General features: G+C 38.0%; 1 protein-coding gene across 2 annotated transcripts in view; it reads right to left on the reverse strand.

The window, feature by feature from the left end:
* Window positions 1–9,967, reverse strand: part of ATP2C1 (ATPase secretory pathway Ca2+ transporting 1) — a 68,488-nt gene extending 58,521 nt beyond the window's left edge. Inside the window, exon 1 of one of the 2 annotated variants that reach the window (XM_071804880.1) lies at window positions 9,664–9,967. In XM_071804880.1, coding sequence (XP_071660981.1) covers window positions 9,664–9,774 — 111 coding nt within the window. In that variant the 5' untranslated portion in view covers window positions 9,775–9,967. The remainder of the gene's footprint in view (window positions 1–9,663) is intronic. The other variant, XM_065832523.2, reaches the window with a different exon arrangement.
* Between the last annotated feature and the right edge of the window lie 338 nt (window positions 9,968–10,305).

Consider the following 10,305-nt stretch of genomic DNA (forward strand, 5'->3'; position numbering starts at 1 on the left):
GATAAACCCAAGTGGTAAATGGAAAGACTAAATCTGTATTCAGGTGCACTCTTAATGAACCCCAACAATAAGGCTCCAAGGGGAGGAGTCAAAAGAGTACACACAGCTTACATAACACTTAGAAACTTAGTAAAGTACACTTAGTAAAAATACCCAAATTTAACAAGAGTTGTTCTGACTTGGTTCCCTACCCAGCTACACAAGCTTGTGCTAGGGCAAAACACGGATGCTCAGAAGTGTTTCTGTACCACTGCTGAGGAATATCAAACTTCAGGACAAGGGAATTAAAAAAAAAAAAAAAAGAAAAAGTCCATTTCACAGTAGCACAAAAAGCCTCCTGTCTGCCCTGGAAATACGTGCTCAAATATTTTCTGGCAACATTACCATCTTTAGCCTCTTACACTAAATAATAGATTGCATACTCAAGTCCATGCAGCATCAAGGGTTAGATACAGCCCCAGCTAAAACTGGCAGGAGTGGATACGGGAGGAGAAAACCCTACAGCTGTATCTATGAATTGGGAGGGTATATTCCACCAGCCTGTTGCAATGGGAGGTTTAAAAGGCCCCCGAGGTGCTCCCTCTCTCTCCCCCTTCCAATAAATAAGTGACTAATGTCAGCTGCATTCTGTGCACTGCAACAAACCAAGAAGCACCAGAGGGGGACTTAATTTCAAAAGAGTTGAAACTTGTACCATATGCCCTCCTCCCCACCATCTGGCTAGTGGGGACATTTTGTACACATTCAGCATGCCACCTACCTATTCAGAACGGAAAAAAAAAAACCAAACAAAACAGTTTTTCATTCAGTAAAATTTGTAGGCATTTCCCATTCCATCTTTAAGGACCTCCAATGTAATCCAGATCTGTTAAACAGTTCTGAGGATGCAACTGTATTTATAGACTACAGAAACTGGTAGTGATAGATCAGTGAAAATCTTGTTTCCCACAGTAAATTATAACCCTAAAGATTCTATATACTATTTGAAAACTGCCCAGAATCTGTTTATATCTAATCAGAGGCATGATTTTTATCATATCTCTTACATATTTCATATATTTAAGCTGAGAAGATTATAGCATTATCCTAAGAGGTACTAACATTTTACTTTTATGAGATATTTATCATATCACATCAAATTTTCTTATATTTTGTATTTCTATGATTCCTATCATATCTATGATTTACTTAATGATAAATCTATATGTTTATAACTATCATTAGTTTATCTATCCTTAGGTTATATCTCATCATATATCTATGCAGCTATATATCTATGGCTTATTTAATAGGCTGAACTAAAAAGATATCAAGCTGTAAACATTTCTGATTCATCGCTCATTGACTAGTGGAAAATCATCCATCCAGGGGAAAAAAATAAAAACTATAACTGAAAGGCTCGGAGATTGTAGGAGCAACATGGATTAACGACAAATTACTTATATGTGTGTGCATGCACTGGAAACCAAAACCTTGATTTTCATACTCTTGAAGTTGCAGACCAGGACTCCTAAAGAACTTTCTTCTGTAGATAAAAATTCCAGTAAACCAGGTGCTTTTAGGAATTTTATATCTCCCATAATTTTCACTGGAAGTTGTTTTCATTTTTTTTTATGTTAGCCTTCATTGAAAATCCCACACATTGCTATGAAAGACGACCACTATTAAGATTGCTATCACTAATTCAGGTTCCTCCATTTGTCCTAAGGACTGAGTTCAGGCTGTTGTGGCCTATAACAAACTTCCTGTGGATGCAAAGCAAATACCATAAAGAAAGAGGCATGGCATGGCTCAAACACCAGAGAAAAGCTATCGCCAAAAGCCTGATTCCTATTATACTGCTGTGTTAATAACATTTGCAGCTCCTGGCCTTTAATATAACTTTTATATTACATGCTGGATCCTGGAACTGTGCAATTCTGTCAAAGAAGTTTGCCCATGCTGAAAAAAGTTTCTAATCCTTTTAGTTGCACAGCAAAGCTTGAAAGCATGAACCTCAAAACCTGGATAGAAAGGCCAAATGAAATCTCTCTGAAAAGAAATCAGAATTTGAAAGGCTAAGTCATTTTTGTAATTGTTGGGATTGACAGTCCTGTTATTTCTAGCATTCAAAAGTATTTGCAACTAGCCTTTTTTAATGGCTCTTCAGCATTTTCTACTATAATTCATTTTAAAATATGGTAAAAAATAGGGCTGCTGCATTTCTGTCTAATTTCATGGGGAGAAGTGTGAATATATACATGTGTTACTGAGTGCACAAGCCCAGTACCTCTTAATTGTAGCACATTGAGTACATCTCATAGTGCAATAAGCTAGTTTGACAGGGCACAGCTGAAGAAATTCAATTAAGGAAACAGGAATCACAAGCACCTGGGTTTTTTTGACTGTCACAGAACTGTAAACGCTTCCAAAATTTTGGTGGGTTTTCTTGTCTTTCCATGGCATTCGAAATATTAGCACAAAGGTCCCATAAATTAAATCTAATCCATCTGTATCTGGCAGATTTATTCACAGCTTTAAAAGGGAGGAAACAGTGGGAAGGGATAGAGAGAGATTTTTAATTAAAAATAAAGTCTTTCATTTGTACACAAATAAAGCTACAGTAATTGAGTATATCTTAGTTTTGGAATATTTTCTCTTGGCCTTCAATCCTTGACGCACTTGTGTTTACATACAATGGCTGTCATCAGTAGCCATTCAGTCATGATACCGGCCTAAGTGAAGGACCCAACCATATCTGATTGCGATTACATCAGTGTCATTAAAAATACTTAAATGAAAAATAATATTTCAGGAAATGTAACACAATCCTATTTTAAATGTCAACAGTGTAAGAATTCTTCAGCAGACCGTCTCATAAACTTAGACTCCAAAAAATAATTAAGCATTGACCATTTAGATGAACAAGTTTTCAACTTCTTAAGACAAGAATTTGAACAAACCATTAGTCAAGAGCTGCCACAGTCCCTAAGTGGCTAGGTAAGTTCTTCAAGATGCTAAGGGACCACAGCTCCTCTTCGCTTTTGTCCAAAAGGCAGAAGCTCAACACCTTAAGATTAGGATCCTTAGCATAGTGCTTCCTTCAAATGGTTTACATTAGTTGCTGTTTTCTCATGACAATACCAAAACCTGCTCATCTTAAAATGTGTGTATGTAGATAGACACAGCGTATGCTTGAAAAACTGACTAGTCATGTCTGACACAAAGTAGTGGAGGCCCAGCTTATATTTCAACCATAAGATGTTTATCTGAAGGGACAAAACATCCCAGCTTCAATACCAATGATCATATTCAAGAAGAAAATCTACTTAGTCGGAAGAAAGAAGAGTCTGCATATCCCTGAAAAGCCTCATACAATCAATCCCTACAGGAATTTCTGTGTGACTGCAGTAGAAAGTCTAGCTTAAAGCCAAACCAGAGCAAATATGGATTTCTTCTGATGCAGGCCCTCAAATATTGACCCAAATGAGCCTAGAAGTTGTTAATGTGACAGAGAGGATACCTGAGCTACCCATCAGTATTAGAAGATAGAGTTTTCCAAATGAATTTGTGAACTGCAAGGAACTGTTAGGACACAAGAATTGTTTTGAAATGATGATGTTAAGCATAAAATACTAAATAACATAATACCCATCAGCCCCAGAGAATCACAAAGTATTTCAGATTCTAGGCATGCCACCCTGGGGATACACAGCAATCACTTAGCAGTTTTTATGCTTCAGAACAACAAAGAACAGAAATTACGGAAAATGTTTCATTAGATAAATGAGTCAAGCCTCTGTTTAACCATAAAAATCACAGCACCTTATTCATACAAAGCAAGCAGTGCTTTTAATGTGTCATCTCAAATTTAACATATGCATAGCTTTTACATACCAAAAGTATACCACTATTAAACAAACTTACTGAAAGCCATTATAATGAAGCCTTCATTAATAACTATATAGATTTCTCAGTTGTCCTAGTAGAGAAGTACTAAGTCATTTGTAATACCCCCGTGTATCACAGAACACTTATACTGGAAACTTGAGCCAGCTACACCAAATGCATCATTAGACACAGAAATCCAGAAATCTTTAGAAGAGCAAAACAAAGCCAGACTACAGGTGCCCACTCTTATTATTTTTTTAAACCCAATAGTAGCGCTTGGACTACCACAGCTGTAACACGAGCTTTATCTCTATTACAACACTGGCAATAACAGATCTCATCTCTCATGTACACACCAAGAGACAGCAGCATTTCCCGCTAGAGCTTAACTTGTGTGTGATGGGAGGTACCATTAATCTCAGAGCAGAGATCAAGTGCCAGCTGTTTCAGCAAAAGCTAATAGATTTTTACCGGGTAACGTGTCGCATTCAGACCCTTTAGCTGCATCCTCAGTGTCCCATCTCCGGGCTGACTAGATGTCTGAAATCTTTCCCACTTGGAAGAGTTGATTCCTGCAAAGGTCTTAGATTGTCACTTGAGGACATGAATTGTGTCCTTTAAAACGCCTGTAGTCCTATAATTTCAGGAACTGCATGTCAAACATGTCGCATTCAGTCATACTAATGTTGCTTGGCCTATAACAACTACATGGACAGATGAAGTTCAACAGTGCCATTTTGATTCAATGAATGTAGGTTTCAAAGCTGTAAGGAATTATTTCTGTAATCCAGGCTGACTGTATATGTAACAGAGAACTTCTGTCTGTAAACCGTACACAAAGACTAGAACCTCTCATTTATATAAATCTTTTATAAGCACTTCCAAGCAAATTTTCAGAGCATGGGCTGGCAACAGATAAATGATTCCAAAGGTTAAATACTGGTTGAAGGGTGTACCTTATTTCCTATTTGCATGCAGCCTGCAAGCTATTTTCTCCTTGATTAAAGACCCATCCTTTGTGAGCACTCTCCTCCTCAGTTACTTTGAGATAAGACTGACTGCTAAACTGGGCAGACTCACCCTTTTTGAGGAAAACAAAAGGTAAGGCAAAACAACAATGCACTACGCAAGCAAACATCGATAAGCTCTGTTAGGAGAACATCCTCACAAGAGGAACTGTATTCTGTTCCTATTCAGACCTTACAGCGACTTACAAATCCTGCCTGGGCACAGTTAGGACAGTGATTTGAAGAAAAGACAGCTTGATGCAACTCAGCATAGGTGCTATCATCCAACTCAAATTAAATTAGAAAGCAGTGACTGAACTGCGAACTCGAGAAAGACTCAAAATACGTTTTCCCAGCAGGGAATAGCTCTCCCATGACAGTCAGGGGAATATCCTTCCTGGTCTCCAGCAGTCTGGTGTCCTGTTGTTGACTGACTTGTTAACTGACTAACCTGCAGCAGGGAATCAGCCACTACCAGGTATCCAAGTCGAGGATTTTCTCAGATCTGTACTCCAGGGTAGGGTTTGATTGTTCTCCCCTGCATGATCTATCTGATGAAATGCTGCTCTTAAAGGCAGTTTTACCAGTCTTATTTTCATAAAGTGTGTGGGTGTTTCACATCTTTGAGACTCCTCCTTCCATGAGTTCCATAGTTACCGGAGGAGAGTGACACAGCTCACTTCTTTCAGAAAAGAGGTTAAAAAGGGTTCTGCTCAAGCAGCTGTGTTGCTAAAGACATCTATACTCTCAGTACCAAGCACAACACACAAATTCTGGGATCCCAGAACTCATTTGGTGGTTTCCCTGAAGGATCAAACCCCATCTGTTAATGCTCATATATAGAAACTCACTGATGTTATCAATCACTCTTACGCATGAATTGCAAGCTAGAGAAATTATTTTAGCATTCATCTTCTGGCTGCTGTGTAGCTCAAAAATAATTATGAAGTAGTCTAGGCTGGAGAAGCTGCAAGAAATGTCTATTTAAGGCTAGAATTCAGAAGGAAAGCTGGTGGTTTCTCAGAGCAAAGTGATGGTTCCTCCATTTCTTTAACATTGGTCAGATGCTCTTTGGAAGCTGACTGTAATGAAAAAAAGCTTCCTGTGGTTTCTTTCAGGAAAAAGTTTTATCTGGATCCAACTGCATTTTTAACTGGAAGATTAAGTTTCATGGCCATGTTTTGGAAAGAGGTAACCTTACAATACTGTTGAAAAATCATTTCCTCAAATGCTAATTCAGGTACTTAAACTAGTAACAACAGCAAAATTTATTTCTTGCTTTGCCACATGAATCAAAAAGTTACTTCAAGGAAAGGAGATAACCCTCCCAGCATACACACCATTAAACAAGCCACACACATACATGTATTGTATTTTACCTAAACAGAGAGGCCCCTTAAACATCCTGAAATAATAGGACTTTTATGTTTGACAAGAAAATAACTAGCATGTTTATAGCTATACTACAGCTTTATCATCAGAAGTAAACAAAGTTTTCTGATTTAATACTCTGAAATGGGGTTGGCTGGGATTAGTCTGACATGTCATTAAAACCACAACCTGTTGCATAGTCACTGTGAAAAACTCATTTCCAGGGCTACTCAGGTGCTGTTCGGGGGTTTCTTGTAGTCACTGTCAAGGCTAAAAATTCACAGGGCTTGGATTTTCCAGCCCTCCAAAAGAAGCTGTAACTGTATCAAAATGTGCATTATATTTTCACCTTCTTTCTGGTGTCTTCCTTTCTATATCTTCTATGTTCCTTCGTTATAATTTATATTTGGAGTGACAGTTTCACATCCTAGGACACTGCTTCATTCACTTCCCTACTCAGGCTGAATTAACATTAAATGTCTCATGCTTTCTAAGAACTTAATCATAACAATTTTTATGGAAAAATTCAATGTATAGAATTAGATAAGAATTACTCTTAAATACATGTTCGTTCCCACAATAAATAGCTATACAGATCTAGATAAAAGCCTCACTTAACCAGAATTACTTCCTAAACTTAACTATGCTGTTAAAATGTCACTTACTCTCAAAGAAACTCTACCATATAGCCATAAAACACATTTTCATGACATTTCTATAAAGCTTGTCAAGAAGCTTTCAGATTTTTGTGCTTTGAAACATTCAAGATTGAGTTAAAAATAGGAGAGAAAAATCTTAAAGATCATAAATAATTCCATTATTGGATCATACCGGTAGTCCATGAAGTCCATGCTCCTGGGCCTGGTATGTTCGATAAGAATAATTCCAGAAGGTGGTCCAAGAAAGGAAACATATAATACAGTGCCAGTATGGAAACCGTCTTCCTAAACCATACTGTATACCTGAAGCAAGGAAGTTTATCCTTCTTAGTCTAAGTCTGGCTGTTCTTATCTATACACATGTCCTTCTTATAAGCTGTTTATCTCTTGGCCTTAAGATTCTATGGTAATGTCCAGAATCTATTGTTTGTGAACAATATGCACTTCACAGCTTTAGTTTTTACTCAACTATCTGATGTCTAATGCTCTTACTGATGATCAGTTTCTGTAAAGTTTCTAAGCAACCAGTAAACAGGGTTTTTAGTTGTCCAGTTTCCAGACCAAAATGCAACTCATTAAAGTGAGCATGCAAAGCTGAGGCCAGATTGAAACTATTACACTTATTTTAATGTTGTATTTCATTTAAAATGTTTGATCAGTGAACAAGTCTCCTAGGATGCGTATCTTTTCTGGAACGTCAGAGTGAACAGCAGTTCTTCAACAAGCCTCATTACATTCACTGCATAATATCAGGCAAAGTAAAAAGAATGAATAATAGCATCACATTCAGTTCATTTTATATTGATAAAGCTTTGTGCCTTGGGACTAACATGCTAATAACCACATGAATGCTTGTTTTGATTAAATGGATTTCTTCCAGCAGTATTAAAGCAGCAGTGCCAGAGGTATATTGCACTGAAGATACTCACATCCTTATACATACAGAATGATTTAATCTAGCATTGAGTTACAGGTTGCTCTCCAAACCATTCAGTCTCGCCAATTAATGTTGAAGTTATAACTGATCAATGCATCCTCCGAAGTTCAGCTGTCAGGACAAACCTTGGCCAGCTCAAAGTTCCCAGCCCTGCATACATCCTCTGCTTCTGATTTTTGCCCTTGTGACTATGCAGGTAGCACTATGAGCATCAGACAAAAACTGTCTGAACCAGAACATGACAATAGCACTGTTAGCATGGATCCACCAGCCCTCCTGAGCTTTAATTTAATAACTGTACAGACCAGTAATGGGTGAATATTGAGAAAACAATGACAAAAAAACCCTTAAAGACAAAGCAGTTAGTCATCGACTGATAATATTTATTAAAAGGCATTGAGCCAGCACTAAGCAAACAATCCCAAGGACCTACCCTGCTAGATAAAAGAATGTGATCCTCAGAAATAAAAAGCTTATTCTCAACACCACGCAGGGCCACCTGCTGAGCTCAACTGCACTTTTCCACCCATCTGAGTGTTTGTAGAGTCAAAGAACCAAATGTTTGTATTTAGGTGAATATCAGCCCTGCCAACATGGGACAATCCCAAGGAGAGTGATTATGATATTTGTTTAAGCATGTGGTGCTTGAGCTGTTAGCCAGTGTAAAAACATGAGGAGTAAGAAAGAAAATAACGAACATTACTGTACCAGAACAGGAAAAGCAGATTTTCCCCTCACCCTCCACCAGTTATAGCCCTGGTATTTTTTCCAAAGTATATCACGGCAAAGGAATGTGTCTTTTGTTGCCTGCTGACCTCCCATTTAGAGAAGTATGCTATTCAACATCATTTAATGCACAAAGAGCAAAGAAGTTTAACTGTTTCAAAGGAATGCAGAATTTCAGCTCTTGTTATAGGCTGCTTCTGAATGCTCATCACATAGCTTAATTTGAGCACATACTAGATGAGAGAGAACAGTAACTCATCAGAGATGGCCCTGTTTCAGGCTCACCCATTCTCCCCCCATGCTAAATTGCTTCGATTTCTTTGTGAAACAGGAACAACTTCAGATAACAGTTCTTAAGGATATTCAGGTTGCATTTAAATCAAGAAATCATGATCTACCAAAACATTTAAGAAACTAAGTCACAAGCCCTGCTGCCAAGAATTCAACCTTTATTTAACATAGAATTACATGACAAAGAGCACAAATACTGACCAGTCCCTACACCTGATCTCAGGCTAATTAAAATCTCTTGGTAGAGACAAAGCCCTTGCAACACAGAGAACAGCAGAGCTTAAAGTTTGTGTCTAACAGAAGACTTGAGAGGGGAAGTCTAGTTTATTTTATATGCATATTTAGGAATTAATTTTCTCAAATCTACCTCCCTGTAGGATAATAAGGAGATTCAAGACTATCAAAAATAAAAGGAAGTTTAACAATTTCTTCAGTCAGCTAGGATGGACATGAATGATGAAAGATTACCTCGAATTATACTGAAAATGGCTCATGACAGGAGTGAAATACGGATTTTTGTGATCCTCAACAGACAGGTAATGACTACTTAAAGCTTCATGGTCTCAGACCCCAATTGCTTTAAGTGTCCAGTGATTTCCTCGGAGTCAAATATTATTTGGTCTCAGGGCCAATTTTCTTAAAGCCACAAAGCTCTTACAAGAACTTAAACATAGCCATTACTCCCAGTACTGACATTTTAAAAACATTTCAGCTAAATTTCTGATCCTCTCCCTTTAAGCTGTAGCTAGGTCACCCGCAGGTTTACAATTGAAGGTGGGGGGTTTTTTTAATTTGTTTTTACCTTTTCTTGAATCCTCTTGTCTTTCACTGTCGATACAAGTTTCCAAGTTGCATGGATAGGAAGCTTTATGAAATAGGAGAAGACAGACTTGTGCAGCAGATTATCCATCATTTAAGCAATTTCTGTTACTGCACAGTTAAAGAGGCTTCCCCGTCTGGAGTTTGAGATCTGAATGCATGTTTTCTGCCTCTTCCCAAAGATCGGTAGTCCTCGACTGTTGCACAATCCTTTTCTGCAGAGAAAATCAAAACATCAAATGCCGAGCCTACAACAAATGACCAGTGTTAAAGTGCCACAAGGGCGGTGTGAGCTGGAGGAACTGAGGGGCAGTTCTACCAAATGCAAATCATTTCCCTGGCAGCATGCTCTAACAGCCCGACTTCTGGTAGGAATATTCTGCTGAAAAAAAAATAAATCAAACAACACGAACTAGGTCCTGAATTTTCCTACCCGTCTTGCTACAAAGAATAAATCCTAATGCCTCTTAAAGCTTGTTTAGCTGCAGTAAAGAGGTTGGTAAACTGCTGTTTCTAGCATATTCCCCCCTCCTCCTCAACCTGTATTTCACTGACTGCACTGTCTGATAGCACTTTTGTTTCGCACACAATCCTGTTATGTGGATTTCAGCCAGATTAATGCTCT

The sequence above is a fragment of the Patagioenas fasciata genome, chromosome 2, assembly GCF_037038585.1.
Source record: "Patagioenas fasciata isolate bPatFas1 chromosome 2, bPatFas1.hap1, whole genome shotgun sequence".
Taxonomy (NCBI): domain Eukaryota; kingdom Metazoa; phylum Chordata; class Aves; order Columbiformes; family Columbidae; genus Patagioenas; species Patagioenas fasciata.